General features: G+C 44.2%; 1 protein-coding gene and 1 pseudogene across 1 annotated transcript; one reads left to right on the top strand and one right to left on the bottom strand.

Annotated features, from left to right (window-relative positions):
- The first annotated feature begins 770 nt into the window (after positions 1 to 770).
- Positions 771 to 26,765, top strand: part of LOC136536668 (expansin-A31-like) — a 36,091-nt pseudogene continuing 10,096 nt past the window's right edge.
- On the bottom strand, positions 22,899 to 23,847 carry LOC136539032 (expansin-A31-like). Its single transcript, XM_066530961.1, has one exon. The coding sequence runs from the start codon at positions 23,842 to 23,844 to the stop codon at positions 23,080 to 23,082; it is 765 nt and encodes a 254-aa protein (XP_066387058.1). The 5' UTR covers positions 23,845 to 23,847; the 3' UTR covers positions 22,899 to 23,079.

The following is a 26,765-nucleotide window of genomic DNA, read 5'->3' as shown; positions in this document are numbered from 1 at the left end:
AGATATCCTCAGAGTACGGATATATCAATTTTTTATTTATTTTTAAATGAATATATATATATATGTATTAATACTTTTCCTTTTATTTCAAATGCAAGACTGAATGGTTGAACCGAAGGGTCATGCAAAAAGACCATCTGAAAGCAGTTCAAGAGTCAATAGCAGGATATCTTCTAGAAAAAGTGCTAAATTCCAATGGCGAGTTCTACTTTGATCCTAAGGAATAAATGATGTAAATTAAATGTTTATTGATATCGTTATTTTCGAGAACAAGATTATGAAAGTGTTGTATATATACATATATATATCTATAATATATATAGGTTCATACTTTATTCGAATATAATAATGCTCGAGATGAGAATTAGATGTAATTATATATGTGCGTGTATTTATATTAGCAGCGTAAAATACGTACATAAAAACATATTATATATTAAACAAATACGTGTAACTGAACTGAAAACAAATTAAAAAAAAAGAAAAAGAAAAGGAACCTTTAGTCCCGGTTGGGGTTACCAACCAGGACTAAAGGGTGCGGCCACGTTTGCTCGGCTGGAGGGCCTTTAGTCCCGGTTGATAACACCAACCGGAACTAAAGGTCCCTCTTTAGTTCCGGCTTGATGACCCGGGACTAAAGGTGGCAGCTTTAGTCCCGGGATCATTGTCCCGGCGCGGTAACCGGGACTAAAGGCCGTTACCGCCCGGGACAACAAGTCCATTCTATAGTAGTGCCTCCTCCTCTATTTAAGCAGTGATATCCCAGTGCCATGCATCAAACCGGCCTCAAACATCCTGATCCTCATCCCAGCTTAGGACCGCTTAGGAACGCACACCTCGATCGTCAATCTTGTTCTCTATCTGCAGCCAGCTCTCCATTTCGAACGACGAAATGCCCAATTCCTCTATGCTGTGCACGGTGGTGGTTGTGGCATGCCTCGCCGTCGCCGCCGCTGACTGGTCTCAAGGCACTGCCACTTTCTACGGCAGAATCGACGCGTCCGGCACCAGTAGAGAAATGACCTTTCATCCGCTTCGATTTTGGGCTTTAGTCTCGGTATTTTTTGCGTCCGGGAGTAAAGAAAGAATTAGTTCCGGTTGGAGCTACCAACAGGGACTAAAGGCCCCTGTCCTGGCACGTTTTCGCAGCAGGCCACCTTTAGTCCTGGTTGGTGTTATCAACCCGGACTAAAGGTCGACCTTTAGTCCCGGTTGGTGTTACCAACCCGAACTAAAGGTCCTTCAACCTTTAGTCCCGGTTGGTAACACCAAACGGGACTAAAGGGTGACCTTTTAGTCCCGGTTGGTGTCATCAACCCGGATTAAAGGTCTCCCACCGGGACTAAAGGTACCCCACAGGTCAATTCGAAAGGAGAGTGTCCAGAACCCTATCACATGTGGTGTACAACTGAATTGGTAAGGAGTTTATGCGCGAGGAAAGAGGTCCTAGGTTCGAATCTCACACAACGCAAGAGAGGTCTCCCTACAATTTTGTTTATTTTTCTCCTGAGGATGGACCTTTAGTCCCGGTTATGTGACCCGGAACTAAAGAGCAAGACCTTTAGTCCCCAATTTGTAGTCCCGGTTGGAAAACCAGGACTAAAGCCAGTTCCCAACCGGGACTACAACCTATTTCTCTGCTAGTGCGGCACGATGGGTAAGAATGCATGCATTCATTTCTGCACAGGAGGTCAAGAACATTGTATAGATGGTAATACATTTGTGTACGTATATATACCAAAGAATCACTTCGTCGCTAATGCATGCATGTTTATGATATGATACACAGGTGGCGCATGCCGGTACGACAACCTGTACAACGCGGGGTACGGTGTCAACAACGCGGCGTTGAGCTCGACCCTGTTCAACGACGGCGCGTCGTGCGGGCAGTGCTACCTCATCACCTGCGACCCAACACGTCTGCGCCGCCTGGGTGAAGGGCGACAAGACGGGGTGGATCCAGATGTCCAGGAACTGGGGTGCTAACTGGCAGGCGCTCGCTGGGCTCGTCGGCCAGGGGCTCAGCTTCGCCGTTACCAGCACCGGCGGGCAGTACATTCAGTTCTGGAATGTGGTGCCTGGGTGGTGGCAGTTCGGCCAGACCTTCACCACAAACCAGAATTTCTACTACTAAGAGCCTAATGCCGACGCCGAGGAAGCTCGATCTCTCTCCTGACTCCTTATTTGCCCCATTTCTTGCAGCTCAGTCGAGTGGCGAGTGCATTCTCTTGATTCTAACGGAGAGCTCAGTCGAGTTGCCGTTGTATCATTGCTTCTTTAGCGACCCCCGGACTGACGTCCATCCTACGTGAGGGTAGGACGAAAAAGAGAATGGGATCCACTACTGGAAAAACGTCCTTTACCGAGATCCTAGATTTTTGCCGAGAGCAAAAATACGGGCTCTCGGCAAAGAAAACATTTGCCGAGAGCAGCTCTCGACAAACACCGGCCGTCGGCAAGTGACAGGATCGCCGTGGGCCTGCCTCTCGGCAAGCAACAGCTCTCGGCGAAGTGGGCCGTTTTGCCGAGAGCCGCGCTCGGCAAAAAATGCCCGTCGGCAAAATGGTCCTTTGCCATAGGCCGCGCTCTCGGCAAAATCAGGCTCTCGGCAAAACATTGCCGCGGGCCCATAGCCGTGACTTGTCCTGACGGCGTCACCACTTTGCTGAGAGCCCCTCCATTACTGCTCTCGGCAAACCTCTTTGCCGAGTGCCACTCTCGGCAAATATTTGCCGAGAGCCCCTCCCAGGCTCTCGGCAAAGGTGGTTTCTATATTTCATGTGCATGTGTTTCTCTTCTCCTAACTCTCTCCAATTAAATTATTTTTTCTTTCATATGCTCCAAACATTTTTCGCTATAGAAATACTACAGGTTGTACTCAATATTAAAATTTTGTGTATTTTTGTAATTATTTGCTATATATAATTAATTAATTGCATTTCAAAGAGTTTTTTTAATCGATTAAAATTTGAACAGCGATTGATTTAAACACAGGGAAAAATTAAGTAGAAAATGATATTCATGCTATTTATGCATTATTGAGGGCAAATAACATCTTGTTGATGTTTTTTTCACCTTTCATTTTACGAATCGAAGACCACGAACATATGTCGCCCAACGATTTAAAAATTCTTAAAAAAGGAAACGAAGTCGGAAAATTATGATATTTGCAATGAAGTCATGGTATCACACTTGGAGGCTGTGGTAAAAAATTGAAAATGTTTTGCACAAGTGGTTGCGTATGATTCTTACAATATGAGACATCGCCGAATAAGTTTCATAAAGTTGAGAAGGAGTCATTAGGATTTTCAAACAATGTTACGGTCGAATTAGTTTTGGAGTTCCAAACTTTTTGTATAGCCATTAGAGAGCATAAGTTGTAACATGGCAAAATTTCGTATTTTTCCGGAGCCGTTTGCTGTTTATTAATTTTTTTTGGATATTATTTGCCGAGAGCTTCAGGGGATTGCTCTCGGCAAAGGCTCTTTGCCGAGAGCAACTAGGCCCGCTCTCAGCGCAGATTTCTTTTTTTTACCTGGCCTGGATCAATGGTTTGCCGAGAGCTACTCTCGGCAAATAATAATTTTTATTTTTTTATATTTTTTTGTGCAGTTAGCTAGTTAAAAAATTCGAACGAAATTTGAAAAAAAAATAACTTTACCGAGAGCCGGATCTGGGGGCTCTCGGCAAAGGGGGAAGGTTTCGGCGTTTCGGCAAGCCCCGCCCCGCAAGCCGCGCAAGGTGAACCGTTTTGGCCACAGCCCCGCCGCCGCCGCAGCCCGCCACGCCCGTCCGCGCGCGCTGCCGCCGCCGCTCCACCCGAGCCTCACCGCCGCCGTAGCCCGGCCAGCCCGCCCCATCCCGCCACGTCCGCCCGCGCGTGCCGGCGGCGGCCGCCGGCCCGCCCCAGCCCCGCCACGCACGGCCGCCGGCGTCTCGCCCCCGCACGCCAACGACGTCATTCGTCCCGCCCCCGCAAAGCAGAGGAGCGAGGAGGAGTGGCGCGCCGTCCTCTCCCCCAAGCAGAGGAGCGTGGAGGAGAGGCACCAACATCTTCAAGCGTGGCTGCAGAGGATATAGGTCTGATCCACAGTACTCTCTCAGGCGAATGCTAGCTTCGTTAAAATTTCTTTGAAATTCCGTGTCAAAATTCAATTATACATTGTTCTTGTGATTAGAACCCACATAAGAACTCTTTGTAGACAAAAGATTGCAGCCTTGTCACAACATCTTTCGTGCTCAAGATTTACATTTCTGAAATTCTGGAGCCATCTGAATAGTCAGCCTTGTCACAACATTCACTCTTAAATCTTAATCCATATTTGCTGACTCCTACTCAAACACAGAAATCTGCACGAGGCATAATAATTTATGATTTTAGTTCCAGGAGCCATCAGAAGAATAAAAATGTTCAGTTGATAGTGCAAATGAAATACTAGGATGGATTTCAGTGCACGGAAAGGTTTATGGTGCATGCAGCTTAATCACGTACACCTGAATGCATTTTACAACTTTGTAGTACGACACATTTTTATCTTAACACCGTATGGGTAATATACACCGAATTATGTATAAGTTCTATCAACAATGTGTAGACTGTGAATTTGCCTACTGTGGATACATTTTAGTTCCATCTGGTAAAGATTTCTAGTTATTCCAGGAAAGAATAAACCAGTGTGTTGCCCTATTAATTTCCTCGCTAAACACATAGTATGTATTTGGTTCGTGTTTCGTCTCTGGCTTGCCTAGCTAGCTAAGCCTGGGCAACCCAAGCCTACTTATCCCTAGGGGGTCCTTGTATATGAAATGTCAATATTAGGGATGAAAACTGTACAGATATTTTCCGACCGTATTCAAAACCGAATCCGTTTAGAGGGGTTGAAATCTATCCGTATCTGAGTCCGGATATCCAATATCCGATACCGTATCCGTATCCGAATACTCAAATCGCATATTTATGATGTCGATATCCAATCGTATCCTATCCGACATAGTTGACACTATCCGTATTTAGATCCGAATCTAAACAGAAATATGAAAACAAATGTAATATCGGTGATATCCGTCCGTATCCGATCCGTTTTCATCCCTAGTCAATATACAAGGTCGTTCGGAAAATCTAAAATTTTGAATTTCAAATCAGAGAACCTAAATTGAATATTTGGGTTTCCAAACGATAGTAAATATTTTTTTAGAGTGAAATACACTGGCGGCCCTTTAACTTGTCGGCCTGTGCCAGTCCAGTCCAAGAACTTGCAAACGCGGAAAATAGGTCCCTGAACTTGTCAAGTTGTTCACCGCAGGTCCATTTCCAATCCGGCGCGGCCTCCAGGCGACGTGGCAGCGCTAGCGTGGCAGACGAAGCACATGAGCCGCACGTTTCAATACTGAACGCGGCGGGGTAGCGCAGCGTCCACACTGTTTGGTGGACTGGGAGGCGTGAGACGCGGCGGCACCCATGGCCGGCAACGGCGAGCTCGGCGGGGTGGCGCTGTGGAGCGCTAGCGCCTGTGCGGGTTACACACGGGGGTGGAGAGCGCGACGAGGCGAACTCGCCTAGGACATTCCCCGCTACGGAGGACGTCCGGAAGCGGCGGTACATGCGGCGAGGTGGCTCGGCCGCGGCGGCATAGCTCCGGCAAGCTAGAGTGACGCGCAGAGAGGGAGAGGAAGAGCGTGGGAGCAATGGAGGGTGCCTTAGGACACCCCGAAGCTCGTCGACAAGCTCGTGTCTGCTGGAAAGCGGTAGAGGAGATCGACAGCGGCGGCGGCGGCGCTGCTAGCTCGGGATGAGGCGGCGGCGCCTGTAGAGCGAGAGAGGGAGCACGGGGAGAAGCAGAGTGAGTGCAGAGTGCTCACGTGAGACTCTAGGCACCATTTTAGAGGGAGAGAGAGAGACCGCAGGAGGAGAGGAAAGTCCGGTCAAGGAGCTCGGCTCCATGCCAACAATGGCGGATCTCTTACTCGGCGCTGCGGGACGAGCGGCTCAGGGCGAGGCGCTACGACGCGTAGAAATGGTCCGCGCGGGGGTGCTTGGTCATGCAGGGGATGTGGGAGAAGGGTGCAGCCAGGCATGGTCCAAGCGCTGCCCGCTACGGCGTTCATCCCATGCAGAGCGAGAGGTAGGGGCGACCCTGACGTGAGGGGCCTACATCGAAACATGCGGCTCTCGTGCTTCGTCCGCCATGCTGGCGCTGCCACGTCATCTGGAGGCCACGCCAGATGGGAAATGGACATGCGGTGAACAACTTGACAAGCTCAGGGGCCCATTTTCCGCGTATGCAAGTTCGTGGACCGGACTGGCATAAGCCGACAAGTTAAAGGGCCGCCAGTGTATTTCACTCTTTTTTTACCCGAGCTGAACTCGCTCTAGTGGGAAGCGAGCACCATGCTGCGCACTGCTACTGGACCCCCTCGTCATGGCAAGCTCCTTCTTCTTTGGGGGTGTTGGCCCTTGGTGTTGACCTAGTGCAGCTTCGCCGGAGTTGAATGCCCACAAGGTGTTCAGACTACTGGCCCTAGTTCAAAGCTATTGTCTGTGGAGTCTACTCGCGCTGCTCATTCACCATGTGGTGATGCAACGACGGCGGAGGCGGGAGTCAAACACGGCGCTGCCTCACCACGGTCTTCTTCCCCCGTTGCAGGCCTCTTGGCAGCGGCACCATTCATGAAGCTCGCTGTGCTGGGAATGCTGATGGCCCTTGCTCACCCGCCTCTGCACTGAGGCTATTCTTGATTGTCCCTAAAGGTGTGTTCTCATACTTGCTCACCGTTCTTTCTTCTCCTGCTTTTGCTGTTATGGAGCTCCCACCCTAGGGCTTAAGCTCCAAGATGAATTGCGTCTTGAACTGGGTCTTCCCATTTGCCGTGCTTCCCCAGTTCGTTCCTCCTTCATTCTTGTTGCTGCTTTTGGCCGCTGCAAATTCTGGCTTACTTCTGAGTCTGTGGGCCTCATCCTTCAAGCCACCATTGGATGCATTGCTACACAATTCAATGTGGCCAGGCTTGGTGATCGAACTTTCAAGTTCCATGTTTCTTCCCGAGAGGTCGGTTTTTTTGTGGCTCGCCTTCAGTCCTTCACCTGTGATGATTACAAAGTCTTCTTTCTTTGGGGTAATGGTGGCCCAAACTAGCGCCTTGAGTTCCAACATTTCCTGGAGGAAGAAGCTAACTCTTGGTCCTCGGTTTCCATTAGTCCTGCTCAAAAGTCCTATGCTGAGGCGGTTAAATTAGGCCCACTTTCTGGCGCTAATGCCATCCCCTTAGGCAGCCACCGTCTTTTTCGTCGTTCTTCTCTGGCACCGGCGCGCCGCCCTATTTTTGAGCGCTTGCGCCGCTCTATTTTTGAATGCATTCTCTTTCCTTCCTCTGCTGCCCATGCTTCCTCTGCCTCAATGAATGACAGGCCTTCTTCGCCTATGGGCTACAACCATTGTCTATTGTCTGGTCACCAGCGAGTCAATTGTCGCTGCCAATACGTTGCCGCGCGTGCCGAAAAACGGGTCATGTTGCCGCGATGTGCAATTACTCTAAGATCTTAGAAATGGGACAGGATCCTGGCAAAAATAAAGGGAAGGTGGCCACGACATCTAAGTCTATGTGGTTTTCCCTCGATTCTAATACCAAGCCTTCCTCTTCAAAGCCATCTGTCTTCAATTTGTTTGGTGACCTGGCTCACGCATTCTGGGCCACCAAGGAGACCGTACCCCAACTGATTCATGTCCCCTGGAAGCTGAGGCCCAATAAAGGAGAAAAGGCCTCTAGTGCTAATGTTGCTGCCATTTATATGGCCCCGGATCCATCTGCTTGGAAGTTGGGTGGTGTGGCAGAACCTCCTAAGGAATCAGGCCCACGTGCACCTATCGTTGTCTTAACAGACCTCGGATAGCGTACACGAGTTCCCAACAACTCAACAGGTCTGTCGGGTGTCCTCGGGAAACCCGAATCATCCACGATTCTCTTTTCAAACAGGATCCCAATCATAGACATTGCAGATTACAACAGTTTATTCAAATATATACCAGAGTAAAAGATAGCGGAAGTCTTAAGATAACATAGTTACAAACCATTTGTTTTCAAACCTACAATACCATAAGTGTCATACAACCATAGTAACGGGATAATATTACATTAACTTTATTTATCAAACAAACTAGTGCCTTGTCCAAAGGCCATTCATCACTCCTCATCGTCATTGACTTCAAACATAGACATGCAGTAGGGACCAAAACAAGCCTGCGCATGTGACTCACCTGCAACAAGGGTTAACAAACCCTGAGTACAAAGGTACTCAACAAGACTAACCCGACGTAATGGGGTGTAAGACTTTTAAAGATGCAAGGGTTTGGGACAAGGTACGAATGTAGCAAAATTCAAAGTCCTTTGCCAAAAGCTTACTATTCTTATCCTATTTTCAAATTTTACCCTTAAGACCTTTAGTTCATTATCTCAAACTAATTGTACTTTTCCCATATTCCATCTCTTCTCATTCCATTCTTTTCTCATATTTTAGTAATTCACCAGTCCTGCATTGCTTCTGTAATGAATCGAGTCTCTATATCTGCGGAGCACTGGAAATTTGAATTGATTCAAGTCCCAGCTGGGGATTCCTTATCACACGACATATGTAGAACTTAATCTTGCATATATCAACCTCGCTACCGGATCCTCCTATACTAAGCCGTCTCCACGCCACCCGAGAGCATAGCACACCTCAAATCCGGCCACATTCCAGCCACGAGGGTACACGCTACTCCCGCCATCTCTCCACTCCCAGTGCATGGGCATTCGTCTTAGTATCAGATTAGCCGAAGTAGGCTTACCGAAGTATGTGACCAGTACTACAAAGTGTCTCGTTCAGAAGATCCACAATGAGTGGCCTTTAAGCAACATAGTCGGCAACATTACCCAAAATTCAAGATAAATCACCCAACTAGTCTCTAGTTCATTCAACCTTCTTTCTTTCTTTGGCCAGTATGCCATCTTTGATTGTATCAAAACTTTTATTTTGAAAGCCTATCATAAAGCATACTAAGCATTCTACGCCTTTGTAAATGAAAACATCTTCAAGGATGGTAAACAATTAACAAGGTAGGTAATGCATCAAGTAGGTAACATTTGAATTAATCAACTTAATGCAATAAGTAATATAGGTGATAAACTTTTCAAAGTAAACAAGGTAATAGTTTAATGCATAAACCGGGGCTTGCCTTCGTTGACGATCTCAGGTTTTGGATCAGTACCACAATTATCGAATCCCGTGACAACCGGGGATTTTTCCAGAACTTGCTCAACTAGAATCGTTTCACTCTCGGGTTCTACACGAAATGATAACATATGCTTTAACATGATGATAATGTAAACATGATGCTTTCATGGTACATGAAATGTAAAAACACCCGCAAATGATTTTCTTTCACGGTACAGTTGCAAGCCAACAAAACCAACTTGCAATCCTACCATCAAGAACCACACATGTGACTTGACCAAATGGATATTGAAACTCTACTAGTCGCAAAACATGACCAAAACAAGATTCAACACTAATCAAACACTTAGGGTTTGCTTTTATTTATTTTTGAATTAATTTGGAAATAAGCCCAAAACTGAACTTGTTCCAAATGACCTCAAAATTTTATGTAAGCTTCCTTATGTCAAATTAGTGTACCAAAACAAATTTCATAATTTTTGGAATTATACAGTGGCCTACAAAAATCATGGAAGTTGCATTTATTAATTAATGGACTGAATATTTGAACATTAAAAATTTATTCAAATTTCATGTTTCAAAATTTTAAACCATACTAGAGCATGTACAGAAGCTACACACAAAATTTCAGAATTTTTGGAGCTATGATGAATTTCCTACAAATTCCCAAAGATTCAGCACTATTCACAATTTTAGAAAAATACTAAATTGCACTGTTCTTCTTCCTCACTCGCACTGACAGCCAGGCCCCGCTATCAGTGACTCAAGGAAGACGCATGGCGGCGCTGTCAGTTCCGATCGGCAAAACACGCATAATAATTCCCCTTAATAGTGGTTGGGTAAGTAATGTCAATCCTATTTTGCTAACCTCCTTTATCCTTAAGCTATTCTTATAGTCCTACCTTAAATCCTACAGGCTATGGCAAAGACCAAAAAAACTGCACGCAAGTCCACCGGACCTCATGGAGTCCCTCGTCACCAGTTGGCACCAAGAAACCATGAGCTTGGTGAAGGTAGTGCCAAGATCCTAGGAGATGAAGGATCTTCAAGCAACCCCGCCAACGTCGAGAACCTTAACAAGGAGCTCAACACTCTTCGTCGAGCTCATGCCAAAGATCAAGAAGAGCTGGCGGAAATGCAAAGGGGCATCACCATGACCATGGAGCTGTGGAATGAAGCCTGGACACGAGAGGATGTGGCCAATGAACGCGTCCATGAGTTGGAGTTCTACGTAGAAGACCTGGAGATGGACAATGCCATTCTTCATGAGAATGTCCACCTGTTGTACGCTCAACTTCATCCTCCTCATGGGGATGGTGAAGTTACAGATGAAGAAATGATTGTAGATCCAAGAGAAGTCAAGAATGAAGAAGAGGAGGAGGATCCTAAGGAGTTAGTGTACTTCTCAGATGAAAATGAGGTTTCGTCCGATATGGGCACGGATGCCAAAGACTGAAAGCTTAGAGTAGTAATAGTTCCTTTACTGCTTTCCTAGAAAACCAGGGTTGTCTTGTGGGATACAAGACATGTAAAATAAATAAGGACCCTTTGTAGCATGAAATCTTTTTAAATGCTTTCAATAAAGAATAATGTAAGTAAATGTGTTTCTCTAAATAGATGCCTCGTCCTATTACCCGAACCGATGCTAGTGGCTCACATGATGATGATGAATGCCCAAATCCTCCACCAATGCCTTCGACTATGGTAGATGCCATAGCCGCACTTGTCAATGCAACGACAGAGAATGCTAGGCTGTTAAGGGAATTGGCGCAGAACCAGCAGGCACCATACCCTAATCATGGCCGTCGTAATAATAGAAATGATGAGTCAACCTATGTGGATTTTACTGACATCCGTCCACCGGTGTTCTCTAAGGCAGAAGAACCTTTAGAAGCAGACGATTGGCTTAGGACAATAGAGCAAAAGTTCGAGCTGATTCACTGTACCGAGGTTCAGAAACCAAGGTTTGCAGCACAGCAACTCTGAGGAGCTGCTGGTGCCTGGTGGGCAAATTTGGTGGTAGTACAGCTCGCTGGTCACCAAATCAATTGGAGGGAGTTCAAGGATGCCTTCAAGGCACACTATATTCCAGACGGTGTGATGACCATGAAGTTAGAAGAGTTCTTGGCTCTTAAGCAAGGGGAGCACCCAGTGATGCATTATGTTGGGCTTTTCAACCACCTGTCATAGTATGCTATTGAGTATGTGAATACTGACAGGAAGAAAAAGGAATCATTTTCTTAGAGGCCTGAACACTAAACTTCAGACCATGATGGCAACTTGTGGTAACGCAACTTACCATGAGACAATCAACATTGCTATCACTTCGGAAGAGAATTACCGCCAACACAAGGAGGCGAAGAAGAAGAAAATATTTGCTTCCGGATCGTCGAGTGGAAAGCGTCAGAAGATAGTCTACCATCCTTAGAATCATGGCCGTGCATCATTCCACCCACAACAAGGCCAAAGCAGGCAGCAGATCTTTATTCGCTCTGCAACTAATACGCCTTATACTCATCAAGCACCGCAGCAGCAAAATAATACAAATAATGCAAACCGCAATGCTACTCCCCAGAATCACAATTTTCCATGCTATAATTGTGGTAAACCCAAACATTTTTCCTGAGAATGTTTGTATCCTAGGAAGAACAATCCCGATGCACCCAAAGCCCCTATTAATCAAGCTCAAAATCAGTACAAGGGCAATGCTCAGAACAATCAGAAGGGTCAGGCTGAGAAGAAAACTAGAAGGGTCTTCTATACTCAAGTGGAATCTATTCTAGAAGGAGAACCAGTAATGATGGGTATGTTTCCCATTGCTAAGCATCCTGCAATTACCTTATTTGATTCTGGTGCATCCCATACATTCATCAATCGTACATTTGTTGTGAAGCATGAGATAGCTATTGGGGAAACAAAAGAGCCCTACCATATATAGTTGCCCGGGGGACGAATCTATACAAGGGAGGTAGTTTAGCATGTACCTATTGATTTGGGAGGTTATAAGTTCCCTACCAATATGCTGATATTAAAGGATCAAGATATAGATGTGATCCTTGGTATGAATTGCTTAACTCAACACGGGGCTATCATAGATGTCCTGTGTAGAACCATAAGCGTAAATGCACCTAACAGCAAAACCCAACTTCTCATCCAACTTCCCTTTCCTAAGAGTACAGTGGGAACAGTCTGTGCAACTTTTGTTGAAGGAGCCGAGAAAATTTCAGTGGTATGTGAGTTTACGGATGTCTTTCCTGATGATCTGCCTAGTCTGCCATCAGACCGAGACGTAGAGTTCAGAATTGATCTAAAACCAGGAACAACACCAGTGTCTAGAAGAGCATATAGGATGCCACCCAAAGAACTAGCAGAATTAAAAATGCAACTACAAGAGTTGTTAGACAAGGGTTTCATTCAACCCAGTTCATCACCTTAGAGATGCCCTGCTATCTTCGTGAAGAAGGACCAAACCTTAAGGTTATGTGTTGACTATCGGCCGTTAAATGAAGTCACCATCAAGAACAAATACCCCTTACCCCGAATTGATTTGCTTTTTGATCAACTTGCGGGAGCTAAGGTATTCTCGAAGATAGACTTGAGATCGGGCTATCACCAGATTAAGATCAGACGAGAAGATGTGCCAAAGATAGCATTTACTACCCGATATGGTCTATATGAGTATCTAGTCATGTCTTTTGGGCTGACTAATGCCCCGGCTCATTTCATGTACCTAATGAACTCAGTTTTCATGCCCGAGTTGGATAAGTTTGTCGTGGTGTTCATTGATGATATTCTTATCTATTCTAAGAGCAAAGAGGAACATGTGGAACATCTCTGTATTGTTCTACAAAGGTTAAGAGATCACCAACTATATGCCAAATTCAGCAAATGTACATTTTGGTTAGAGGAAGTACAATTTCTAGGTCATGTGCTATCTGCTGAAGGTATAGCTGTTGATCCGAGCAAGGTAGAAGAAGTCCTTAACTGGAAAGCACCTACCACCGTTCATCAAGTTCGTAGTTTTCTGGGGTTGGTAGGGTATTATCGTCGGTTCATCCCTAACTTCTCTAGAATTGTGAAGCCAATTACTGGACTGTTGAAAAATCAAACTAAGTTTGTATGGTCAATAGAATGTGAAGAGGCCTTTCAGACATTGAAGAAGTTGCTGACAACTGCACCAGTATTAGCACAACCTGATATCGAAAGGCCATTTGATATCTATTGTGATGCATCTGGAATTGGTATTGGCTGTGTTCTTATGCAAGAAGGCAGAGTCATAGCATATGCTTCCAGACAACTCAAGAAGCATGAAGAACATTATCCCACCCATGATCTTGAATTAGCTGCTGTTGTTCATTCACTCAAGATTTGGCGACATTATTTATTGGGCAATATATGTCACATCTATACGGATCACAAAAGTTTGAAATACATCTTCACTCAGTCAGAATTGAATATGAGGCAAAGAAGATGGTTAGAACTTATTAAAGATTATGACTTAGAAGTGCATTATCATCCAGGCAAGGCTAATGTGGTTGCCGATGCCCTGAGTCGCAAGAGTCATTGTCATTGTCTGATTGTAGAACCTATGCAACGAACATTGTGTCAAGAGATGGAGCATCTGAATTTACAAATCATAGAACAAGGTTCCCTGTCCAATATTGCAATTGAGTCCACTATCAAAGATCAGATCATTGATGCTCAACGGAAAAGTAAGGGCATAGCCCATATCAAGGATAAAGTCAGATCTGGAAAACCAACATGTTTCAAGATTGATGAATCAGATATTGTATGGTTCAAGGATAGATTGGTAGTACCCAAAAATTCAGAGCTGCGAAAGCAGATTCTTGATGAAGCTCATTCTACAAGATACTCCATTCATCCGAGTAGTAATAAAATATATCATGATCTGAGAAAGAGATATTGGTGGACCAAAATGAAAATAGAAATAGCTCAATATGTAGCCAAGTGTGATATTTGTCAGAGAGTCAAAGTGGTTCATATGAAGACTACAGGTCCATTACATTCGTTACTAGTTCCATCTTGGAAGTGGGAAGATATTTGTATGGACTTCATCGTGGGATTGCCCAGGACATCTGCAGGCTACAATTCAATATGGGTTATTGTTGATCGCCTAACCAAGATAGCTCATTTCTTACCAGTTTGAGATAAATATTGAGCGGAGCAGTATGCAAAGCTTTATCTTGATAGAATCTTTAGTCTGCATGGGGCATCCAAGACTATTGTCTCTGACAGAGGGTCATTGTTCATATCCAAGTTTTGGGAAAGTCTACATGAGTCTTTGGGAACTAAACTTATCCATAGTTCTGCTTATCATCCGCAAATAGATGGACAGACTGAGAGGGTAAATCAAATTCTTGAAGATATGTTAAGAGCATGTGTCCTTTCCTTTGGTGCTAAATGGGATGAATGCCTTCCCTTAGCTGAATTCTCGTATGACAATAGCCATCAAGAGAGCATTAAAATGGCACCATTTGAAGCACTGTATGGCCGTAGGTGCCAAACACCTTTAAATTGGTCAGAAGTTGGAGAACGTTGGTTCTTTGGACCGGATGTGGTCAAGGAAGCTGAAGAGAAAGTTAAACTCATACAAGCCAATATGAAGGTAGCTCAATCCCGACAGAAAAGCTATGCTGATAAGAGGAGACGACCGCTAGAATTCAAAGTGGGAGATTATGTCTACCTCAAGGTATCACCAATAAAAGGAGTTCATTGTTTTGGGATTCGGGGAAAGTTGGCGCCCCGTTATGTCGGTCCTTTCCAGATCCAACAACGATGTGGACCAGTCACCTATCGCGTCAAGCTACCAGATCACATGTCAGCGGTGCATGATATCTTTCATGTATCTCAGTTAAAGAAGTGTCTTCAAGTACCTGACCAAGAGATCGACTTTGGTGATATAGAACTAGAACCTGATTTGACTTATGCCGAGTACCCCATTAGAGTCTTAGATCAGAAAGATCGAGTTACTCGAAGGCGTACAATCAAGTTCTACAAAGTACAATGGAATCAACATACTGAAGATGAAGCTACTTGGGAGTCCGAGGATTACTTAGAAGAGAACTTTCCTGACTTCTTCGCTTCTATCTAGTTGCAATACCTTGTCTATATTGTAACTTGTCCTGTTGTTAACAGAATGAAAAACCCCCTCACTAGCCTTTTGAATAAAGTTATGATGTGTTAGCTTGACACATTTCCTTTTCCATTACTTAGCCTTAAGTTTTAAATCTCAGGACGAGATTTCTTTAAGGGGAAGGGTTGTAACACCTCTGGTGTTTTGACCTAGCACTAAAAATCGACATGTCATCATGTGCATTGCAAAGCATTCACATAGTATAAAGTTTTGAATGCATTCACTAAATAAGGTTTATTCATAATGTTGTTATTTCATGTGATGTGATTCAAAATCTGAAATAAAGATCATGACTATAATGGTCAAAATTCATGTGATCATGTGAGGTCATGTGTCATTTGACTCAAATAACCCTAATGGGCCATGTTACTGGTCAAAAATCAAAATTTAAGTAAAAGGAGGACAAATCAAATTTGAATTCAAATTCAAATCACAAAAGTCCTTTTTGCCCCTTTTGACTAATTCAAAATCCATGTAGAATTTGGGGTTGAGGCAAAAAGCAAAGTTGGAGATTATTTTATATAGATCAACTTTGGTATTCAAAGTTTTTCAAGTTTACATATAAAATTTGGCGTAATTTTGAAATGATTCAAATGCTCAAATGCACCCCAAATTCAAATTTCAAAATGGAGGCAGAATTTGAAAATATTCCTAGAAGCAAAGTTGTAGAGTTTGAAAAATTGAACAACTTTTATTTTTGGAGATTTTCAACTTCTTTAGAAAATTTGAGAGTAATTTGAAAAATGGACTCAGTGGCAGTTCTATAAATATTTAAAAAATCAACATCCACCTCTCTGATTGCCGCTGGCGCCACGCGGATGTGGCCGCCGATCTGATTTCGCTGCTTTCACGCGCAGTGACATGCCAATACCTCCGTGGCGAGTTCGCCCATGTGCTGTCAACACCGCACACCCTCCTTGCTATAAATAGGAGCACGCCGTCGTCATTTCGGAGTTTTCCCATCGACTGCTCGCCGCCGGTGTCATGCCCGCACTCGCGCAATTCGTCCTCGCCGTAGTATCTAGGGCCAATTGCTTTGGCCAGAAGCTTCGCCTCGCCCTACCGCTCATTCCCGACCTGCTCGCCTCGCCTCTAGACGGTCAGCACCGCCGCGTGACTTCGTCTTCTTCGAAGCCGGCCGGAGCTCCACCATCCTCGGTCTCACCGTGGTCCCGTCGATCTAGTACATCTCCGTCTTCACCGAGTCTACCTACGTGATCGCGGTGAGCTCCTGAACATGAAGATCATTTCGCTTTGGTCCCTACAGCAACGTCACTGTGGCTACGCCGTACACCGTCGTGCCCAGGCCGCCATGCCCGGCATGGAGGTGTCTCCGGTGCACCTTCTTCCTTTCTGATAGCTGAGATCGGTTCGGGGGAAAGAGTAGGCCATGTAGGTGCGGTCTGCTTCGCCAGAGCTTCACTGCCGGTGCGTTTTGCCAATCGAAACTGACAGCGCCGCCGTGCATCTTCCTTGAGTCACTAACAGCGGGGCCTGGCTGTCAGTGCGAGTGAGGAAGAAGAACAGTGCAATTTTGTATTTTTCTGAAATTGTGAATAGTGCTGAATCTTTGGGAATTTGTAGGAAATTCATCATAGCTCCAAAAATTCTGAAATTTTGTGTGTAGCTTCTGTACATGCTCTAGTATGGTTTAAAAATTTGAAACATGAAATTTGAATAAATTTTTAATGTTCAAATATTCAGTCCATTAATTAATAAATGCAATTTCCATGATTTTTGTAGGCCACTGTATAATTCCAAAAATTATGAAATTTGTTTTGGTACACTAATTTGACATAAGGAAGCTTACATAAAATTTTAAGGTCATTTGGAACAAGTTTATTTTTGGGCTTATTTCCAAATTAATTCAAAAATAAATAAAAGAAAACCCTAAGTGTTTGATTAGTGTTGAATCTTGTTTTGCTCATGTTTTGTGACTAGTAGAGTTTCAAGATCTATTTGGTCAAGTCACATGTGTGGTTCTTGATGGTAGGATTGCAAGTTGGTTTTGTTGGCTTGCAACTGTACCGTGAAAGAAAATCATTTGCGGGTGTTTTTACATTTCATGTACCATGAAAGCATCATGTTTACATTATCATCATGTTAAAGCATATGTTATCGTTTCGTGTAGAACCCGAGAGTGAAACGATTCTAGTTGAGCAAGTTCTGAAAGAATCCCCGGTTATCACGGGATTCGATAATTGTGGTACAGATCCGGAACACGAGATCGTCAACGAAGGCAAGCCCCGGTTTATGCATTAAACCATTACCTTGTTTACTTTGAAAAGTTTATCACCTATGTTACTTATTGCATTAAGTTGATTAATTCAAATGTTACCTACTTGATGCATTACCTACCTTGTTAATTGTTTACCATCCTTGAAGATGTTTTCATTTACAAATGAGTAGAATGCTTAGTATGCTTTATGATGGGCTTTCAAAATAAAAGTTTTGATACAATCAAAGATAGCATACTGGCCAAAGAAAGAAAGAAGGTTGAATGAACTAGAGACTAGTCGGGTGATTTATCTTGAATTTTGGGTAATGTTGCCGACTATGTCGCTTAAAGGCCACTCATTGTGGATCTTCTGAACGAGACACTTTGTAGTACTGGTCACATACTCTGGTAAGCCTACTTTGGCTAATCCGATACTAAGACAAATGCCCACGCACTGGGAGTGGAGAGATGGCGGGAGTAGCGTGTACCCTCGTGGCTGGAATGTGGCCGGATTTGAGGTGTGCTGTGCTCTCGGGTGGCGTGGAGACGGCTTAGTATAGGAGGATCCGGTAGCGAGGTTGATATATGCAAGATTAAGTTCTACATATGTCGTGTGATAAGGAATCCCCAGCTGGGACTTGAATCAATTTGAATTGCTGGTGCTCCGCGGATATGGAGACTTGATTCATTACAGAAGCAATGCAGGACTGGTGAATTACTAAAATATGAGAAAAGAATGGAATGAGAAGGGATGGAATATGGGAAAAGTACAATTAGTTTGAGATAATGAACTAAAGGTCTTAAGGGTAAAATTTGAAAATAGGATAAGAATAGTAAGCTTTTGGCAAAGGACTTTGAATTTTGCTACATCCGTACCTTGTCCCAAACCCCTGCATCTTTAAAAGTCTTATACCCCATTATGTCAGGTTAGTCTTGTTGAGTACCTTTGTACTCAGGGTTTGTTAACCCTTGTTGCAGGTGAGTCACATGCGCAGGCTTGTTTTGGTCCCTGCTGCATGTCTGTGTTTGAAGCCAATGACGATGAGGAGTGATGAATGGCCTTTGGACAAGGCACTAGTTTGTTTGATAAATAAAGTTAATGTAATATTATCCCGCTACTATGGTTGTATGACACTTATGGTATTGTAAGTTTGAAAACAACTGGTTTGTAACTATGTTATCTTAAGACTTCCGCTATCTTTTACTCTGGTATATATTTGAATAAACTGTTGTAATCTGCAATATCTATGATTGGGATCCTGTTTGAAAAGAGAATCGTGGATGATTCGGGTTTCCTGAGGACACCCGACAAACCTGTTGAGTTGTTGGGAACTCGTGTATGCTATCCGAGGTCTGTTAAGACAACGATAGGTGCACGTGGGCCTGATTCCTTAGGAGGTTCTGCCATAGGTGGCATACATCCTTGCTAAGGACATGTTTAGTGTATCTAGTCATCTTTCATATTTAATAGGCTCATTCATGAAAATCAAATGAATTTGATGATTGCATGGTACCACTATTGCTTCTAGGCTTGACTTGATCTGGTGGTAGCATATGACATGTGTTGTGGGCCTATAAATCTAGTGTTTAATCTAGAAAATGAGCTCTAAGTGTTTAACTAACATTGGTACAAGATAACCCATATTTTGGAGGTGTGAAGAAGCTTGTCCTTGGATCAAACCGAGTTAAATATCTTTAGCAAATGATCTAGATTAGATAAAATTTGGAAAAATGATCCTCACCTCATTGATTGACATTGATAATCTCAACCTATCTATATTTTGAACCTTTGTGGTCATTGATGACAAAGGGGGAGAAAAACAAATATATAAATGTTAAGGGGAGAAATAGTGTACTAAGATAGTGAAAAGACAACAAGGGAGAGAATTTGACATAGGGGGAGAGATATGACAAAGGAAAGGAATCAATTAAAATTTTGAACACACAAGTAGGGGGAGCAAGCTCATGAACTTGTATGGTGCATTTGAATGTGCATTTTATATGTTTGCTTGCATGGCACAAGTTTTAAATTTTAATATCCATGCTTGTGTAGTGTATGCTAGTTGTAGATTTGGTTGATTAAATGAAAAAAACTAGCATGCATAGGTTAAAGTAACTAGACTCATGCTCACTTTATTAAAACTAGACGCTTACTTCTAATGTTGATCTCACAGGGGTATTCTAGTTTTTGTGTATGTCTAGTTACTAATGGTGCTAAGGATGGTATAATAGTGCACTCCGATTGGTATCACGTTTTAAAGGTCCATCTTTTATACCTTAGCATCATTTGATAGACATTGTATCCCATATTTCCTATCTAAGCATATGTGCGAGCTACAATCCAAACTCTTAGCACATATGTAGGGGGAGCAATTGCTACCATTTGGGGTTCATGTAACTTATCCATATCCTTTTACACATGGTAAATATCCTTGGGCAAGCAACATAGATTCAATTTAATTTCAATTCATATCTTTGTGCAAGGGTTATCATCAATTACCAAAAATGGGGAGATTGAAAGCTCTAGTTTAGTTTTGGTGAATTGATGAAACCCTAAGTGCTAACCTAGTTTATCAAAGTGATCATGAGATAGGTAGCACATTCCAAATGGTGAAACAAATGAAGATCATGACATGATGATGGTGATGCCATGGTGATGATCAAGTGCTTGGATTTGAAAAGAAGAAAGAGAAAAATAAAAGGCTCAAGGTAAAGGTATAAGTGGTAGGAGCCATTTCATTTCAGTGATCAAGACACTTAGCGAGTGTGATCACATTTAGGTTCGATAGCCATATTATTGAGAGGGGTGAAACTCGTATCGAAATACGGTTATCAAAGTGCCACTAGATGCTCTAACTCATTGCATATGCATTTAGGATCTAGTGGAGTGCTAACACCCTTGAAAACATTTGTGAAATTATGCTAACACATGTGCATAAGGTGATACACTTGGTGATTGGCACATTTGACGCGTCTAGGAGCTCTCTGGACTCGACCGGATGCTGAGTTTCCTGCGGCCGGTCGTCCACACTAAACACGTCCGGTCGTAGTTGAGTGTGGTACTCGTGGCAGGAACGGCTACTTCATTTGAATGGGACACACGGCGGTTAGGCAGCGACCGGACGTGTTCGGTCACCCACCGGACGTGTCCGATGCACACGACTGGTGCATCCGGTCATCTCACAGTCAGCCCAATAATTGAGCCAATGGCTCTATTGTTTGGGGTATCTATAAATACCGTTTGGTCGGCTCAAGCTCACTCTCTTGGATATTTGCATTGACATAGCAACCTTGTGAGCTTAGTCAAAGCTCTTCCACCCATCTCCATCATTGATTCATTATCTTTGTGAGATTGGGAGTGAATCCAAGTGCATTGCTTAAGTGTTTGCATCTAGAGGCACTTAGTGTTCGTGTTTCGCTGTGGGATTCACTTGTTACTCTTGGTGGTTGTCGCCACCTAGATCGGAGCAGCAAGGATCGTTGAGCGAAGGTTGGTGATTGTCTCTGGCTCCGATCGTGGTGATTGTGAGGGGCTCTTGACCTTTTCCCGACGGAGAGCCAAAAGGTACTCTAGTAAATTGCTCATGGTTTGTGGATCCTCATATTGTGTTGGTTGTGCGGCACCCTATTGAGGATTTGGCGTGTGATGCCAATTAGAACGTGAACCTCCAAGTGAGTGAAACGCCACAACAAGGACTAGCTTGCCGGCAAGCAAGTTAACCTCAGTAAAAAATCATTGTGTCAATATTTGATTCCAAGGTGATTGGTATTCATTGGTATTCACTCTTGTGATTGATTGGTTTATTCCTCGACTCGATGGTATAACTATTTTGCTCACTCTCTCTTTACATTACCGCAAACTAGTTGTCAAGCTCTTTAGTGTAGCTAGTCGTGAGAGCTTGTTAGTTTGGTTAGTATGGCTCTTTAGTTAGTCTTTGATAGCACACTAACTTAATGTAGTAACATAGCCATTGTGTGGATAGAGACTAATAAACTAGAATTGTGGTAGGTGGCTTGCATTTTTAGTAGGCTAGCGCAACACTCGCTTCGCCTCATATTTGTCAAACCGGTTTGCTAAGTGTTGTTGTAGAAATTTTTAATAGGTTATTCACCCCCCTCTATCCATTAGGACCTTTCAGCGCTGCATAGTCTTGTTGCCCACGCCATCGGGTACGGGATGGCCGTCGTCGCCCACCTTACTGTTCATGCTTTGTTGTATCTGGCAGGCTACACAGTGTTCATCTAGTATGGCAAACGACGGTGTCCACAATACTGTTTATGCTCTGATGCGTTTGGCAGACAGTACAGTGTTCGCCTGGTACGGCAAACGATGGCGCCCACAATACTGTTTATGCTCTAACGTGTCTGTCTGACATGGCCTGACGGTACCATCCTGCAAGTGCGCAGGGCATGGTAGGGTACGGTCCTTGGTATTGCGGTTGACTTTAGCTCCTTACCTTATCTGCTCCGCCTACTCTCTAGGCCCACACCGAGCGGGTGTCCCTAGTCGGTCGTTGCTAGTCGGCCCGGACCGTGTCGGTTGGGAAAGAGCAGCGAGCAGAGGTCCAGCGTATCCTCGGTCGGAGAAAGAGGGTCGGAGTCGGACTGCGATCCCACCACGTCCAGGCCTTCTGGTTGGGGCTCCGACCAGATCTCCTGGCCGGAGGTGCCGGTTGGGGACCGGATTGTGGTCTTGGCCAGTCATTGTGTATCTGGGCCGGTCCAGGCATGTGTTGTCGCTGCGCTGCCTGTTGGGCTGAGTTTTGTAGGAAAGCGGGTCCATTGGGGACCCCGGTTTTATGAACCCGACAGTACTTCATGTAACCTTTCCCCCCTTTTGCCTTGTTAATAAAGCTTCTCTGTAGGGACTTAGGCCCCTCTAGTTTTTTCAGAAAAAAATTTGATATCCTCATTAAAGGTCTGTCGACGTCCATCTTCATGGAGTTTCGCTCCAGTCTGAATGTTTGTTGTGCTCTTATTTCCGATTATGGCAGAGTGTTAGATTGTCAATGTGTCATGACACTCGCAGCTGCCGATCTAGGCTCCCCACCGTGCCTATATGTATGCACCCACGATCGATCATTGAATAAATACAAGCAGCCAAATTTTCAGGTAGCAGAAGGTAGTGCCTCCCCATTGTCCATTGATGCTGTTACCTTCCACTTATTTGCGTTGACCTAATAAACAAGTTGAGCTCTAGAACATGGGAGGAACAGATGGGTAATGTAATTTTCATATTGATTGAACTGGCGTCAACAATTTTGCATATACGTATAAATGTAATGCCATTATGCCAGTATATATGGGTAAAAAAAAAAGGTAGGATGCAGATAATGAGAGCTATATAAACAGCAAACATGCCACGGCCACGGTTCGTCTGGCGCTGAATAACTCTGCCAAAACCACGACACAGCACGTCGGCACTTGCCATGCGGACAATATACTATATGAAGATCAACAGAAACAGATCAGAAAGCTTCGTCCCGATCGATGGATGGATCAGTAGTAAAACTGCTGATTGGTGGAGTAGGTCTGTCCGAACTGCCACCACGTCGGCGCCACGTTCAGGAACTGTATGTACTGCCCGCCGGTGCTAGTGACGGCGAAGCTGAGCGCCTGGCCGGTGAGCCCCGAGAGAGCCTGCCAATTAGCGCCCCAGTTCCTAGACATCTGGATCCACCCCGTCTTCTCGCCCTTGACCCAAGCGGCTGCCACTGAGCCGCTGCCGCCGAGGTTCTGGATGCTGACGAGCAGGAAGTAGTTGGAGCCGGCGATGTTGAAGCGCACACCGCCGCTGCGCGAGCACTTGACCTGCTGGTACAGGACAGGGATGATGCCGCCCTGGACGACGCCGATGTTCTCCCATGCCGGCTGCGACATGTTGAAGTGCGGGCGTCCCGGGCCGCACCAGCCTCCGTTGGGGAGGCCGTAGTTGGGTGGGCACAGGTTGGTGGCCGTCACGGTGACGGTGTTGCCGGGCTTGCAGTACTGGCTGCCCGTGCGTGATCCAGATCCATCACATGTGATGGCGTAGCACTGCCCGCACGACGCGCCGTCGTTGAACAGCGTCTGGCTCAGCGCCGCGTTGTTAACGCCGTACCCGGCGCTGTACAGGTTGCCGTATCCGCACGCGCCGCCCATGGTTCCGGACCCGTCGGACCCGCCATAGAAGGTCGCCGTGCCGGGCGACCAGCCCGCCACATTGGTCGCTGCGGACGCCGCCACCAGAACAACACCCCACAGAACCAACATCCTGGGCGCCATGACTGCGACCTTGCTACGAGTACGAGCACGAGCACGAAATAATCAGAAAAAGGAGCAGATTGTCTTGTCGTGTGATCTGGAAGTTGTGAGTTGCTACTGTGGTGGATGATCTCCTAGCTAGGTTCAGTGCTTAAATAGGAGGAAGTGGCCTGCTGGAGATATTGAAGAAACTTGTCGAAACTAATTAAGCGGGAAGATGAGCGGCGATAATGTCGTTGGTGTTCTGTCGATCGTGCATCTCATTTGATTCTCATGTCATGGAACACGTAATGCATTTGCGCGGTGCGAACTGGAAGCACATGCAGTATTGCAGGTAACTGCTAGTTTTTGACTTTGATTGCGCGTAGTACAGTATGTCAGAACGGTTGATCAGAGAGCGCGGGTGCTGATTTGTTTTTGCAACCAACATATTCTTTCCATACTGCAACTAGGCGCGGCGCTTAATTTAGTGGGTGGAAGCAGTCAGTTGGCACCGTTAGTGGATGGATCAGTCACTGTCGGAGACGGCTTCTTTATCGAGTGTCTCAGACTTTGCCGAGTGCTTTTTATCGTGCGTTCGGCAAAAAGGCTATTTACCGAGTGCCAGAGAGAAAGCACTTGGCAAACAACTGGCACTCGGCAAAGAGATGGTTTGCCGAGTGCCGAGCACTCGGCAAACAATAACACTCGCCAAAGACCAGATTTGCCGAGTGTCGGGCACTCGGCAAAGGGCCGCCGCCGTTAACGGCCGGTAGCCGCCGTTAACCCTTTGCCGAGTGTCTTCTCCTGACACTTGGCAAAGCGGTGATTTGCCGAGTGTCATTTTTTGACACTCGGCAAACCATTTTTTTCACTTTTAACCTCCAAACTTTTTCTGCAGTCCTCATACAATACCTGGTACTCCATGTTCCAACGTGGCACATTTCTTGGATTTTTTCTATATTTCTTTAATTTATTTCATTTAATTGAATTTTCTTGGATAATTCAAATTATAACCGCTAGTCATTCGAATAATAAAAAAATGAATGAAAAAATGATATTCATATTATTTAGTATAATGTGAGGCCGTATCCAGGAACAGACCACCAATTTCGAACATCTTGTTCATAAAACATGACCACGAACTTGCGGTCGAGTTGTTTTTAAATTCTATAAAAAACAAACAAAGTCCGAAAATCATGAAACTTGTCAAGATGTCATGATATCATATGTGGAGGCTGTGATAAAAATTTGAGAATGTTTCACGCAAGTTGTCACGTACGATGCTTGCAAACCGAAGAATCTCCGAAGAAATTTCATGATTTCGTGAAGAGGCCGACGAGATGGTATGCATCGTACACGTGACAAACTTGCACGAAACCTTTGTATGATTGGAGGAACAATATAATGTGGCTTCAAATTTAACAGCGTGTGTACTTTCTAAAACTATAAGTATTCCTTCCTTCCCAAACTATAAATCGTTTTGTTTTTTCATTTTTTTCATGATTGGGTCTGAGCCCGTGTTTGATTAAGCGGACATGAAGTTTAAACGTTATAACAATGTTTCCATTCTCGCTAGCGAGTCAACAGTGAGACCGGAAAACTAAGCAAGCAAAATCATTAACATTGTAATATACGGCCGTAGAATTGAGCGACTAAGGCGGCCAACCCCGACCTACGTGACAGTCGCAGCCGTACCTTTCCAGCACTACCTGGAAGAGCGCACGCATTGCCTCCTTCATGGGTGATAGCCGCAGAGGGAAGGCTGATGAAAGTTATTCAAAGGATACCTGATCAGGAAGCTCCGTAGCAGTTTAAATGCATAGTAAAAATCATGTTTATAAAAAAAGCCAAAATGACATACTGTTAGAGACGTGTAAAATCTGGGCTCAGTTGGAGAGCCAGGATTCTTAGGTTCTTCAACAATGTGCAAACGGAAAGATCGTGCTTTTGTTGACGGAAGGTTTCATAGCCTACTAACTGTAACTCATGAATACCTCTAGGATCTGGATTTGACTTTGGGAATGAATTTTAAGGTTGGTTAACTAAAAGTCATCCATGTATCACTGGCGGCAACCCATAAAATAATACAGGTTATCTGCACAGATTTCAGAGGGTCGTTTCTCAGTTATAGTTGAAGGCCAAGGTTCTTTCTTCGAATGATACCTTGGGGCGTTAGATGTTTTGTAAATTTTTTAATTGAATTGTTAAATTAAATTAACTCTTTATATATGCTGCATGCGGATGGAACGTGTCATGGATGCCTGTATTCAGGACTTTATGTGCATCAGCACATGCCCATAACTACCAGACTTTGACGTGCTCGAGCTAATGATTGGTTCTGATGCTTGCATTTCGTTGTTCTAGCTCTTGGCTGCTGTAGTTAGATTAACTAGCTAGTCCATCAATCTTTGCGCCTACATGTGCTAGATCTCAAGAGAGACATATATAAGTATAAATTTTTTTCCTTCGTACGATCGACCTATAACTAATCAAAATTTCTTATCTATTTGCTTTTTCTTTATTTTTTGTTTACCATTTTTAATTTAACACACTTATATACTTATATATACTCTATAATTTCTACTGATTGATCAACTTATCAGTTACTTTATATGTTTTTCATCCACATCTATAGTTTTGTGGTTCTACATGGCACTTCATGTGTCTTCATTATCCATTTTGTTCGAACTCATTTTGTTTGAACCCAAGTTTAAGTTGTGGTGGCTTAATTTGTTATACCACACATATCTTATGATGCTATCAATCTAAGTTTTTTTTTACTTTAAAACTTAAATATTGTTAGCTGCATCAATTTTTATACACATTAAGTCGAAGGTCTTGTACTTATTATAACTTTTATTCAATTTCCTTTTGTATTTTATTAAATAAAATAAGGATTTGGGGTCTCTTAATTAATATCTATGATGCCATAAACCATCATTTAAGCCCACACACCACGG

Source organism: Miscanthus floridulus, chromosome 2 (genome assembly GCF_019320115.1).
Source record: "Miscanthus floridulus cultivar M001 chromosome 2, ASM1932011v1, whole genome shotgun sequence".
Taxonomy (NCBI): Eukaryota; Viridiplantae; Streptophyta; class Magnoliopsida; order Poales; family Poaceae; genus Miscanthus; species Miscanthus floridulus.
The sequence above is the reverse complement of the archived record's forward strand: the minus strand, read 5'-3'. Positions and strand labels throughout refer to the sequence as shown.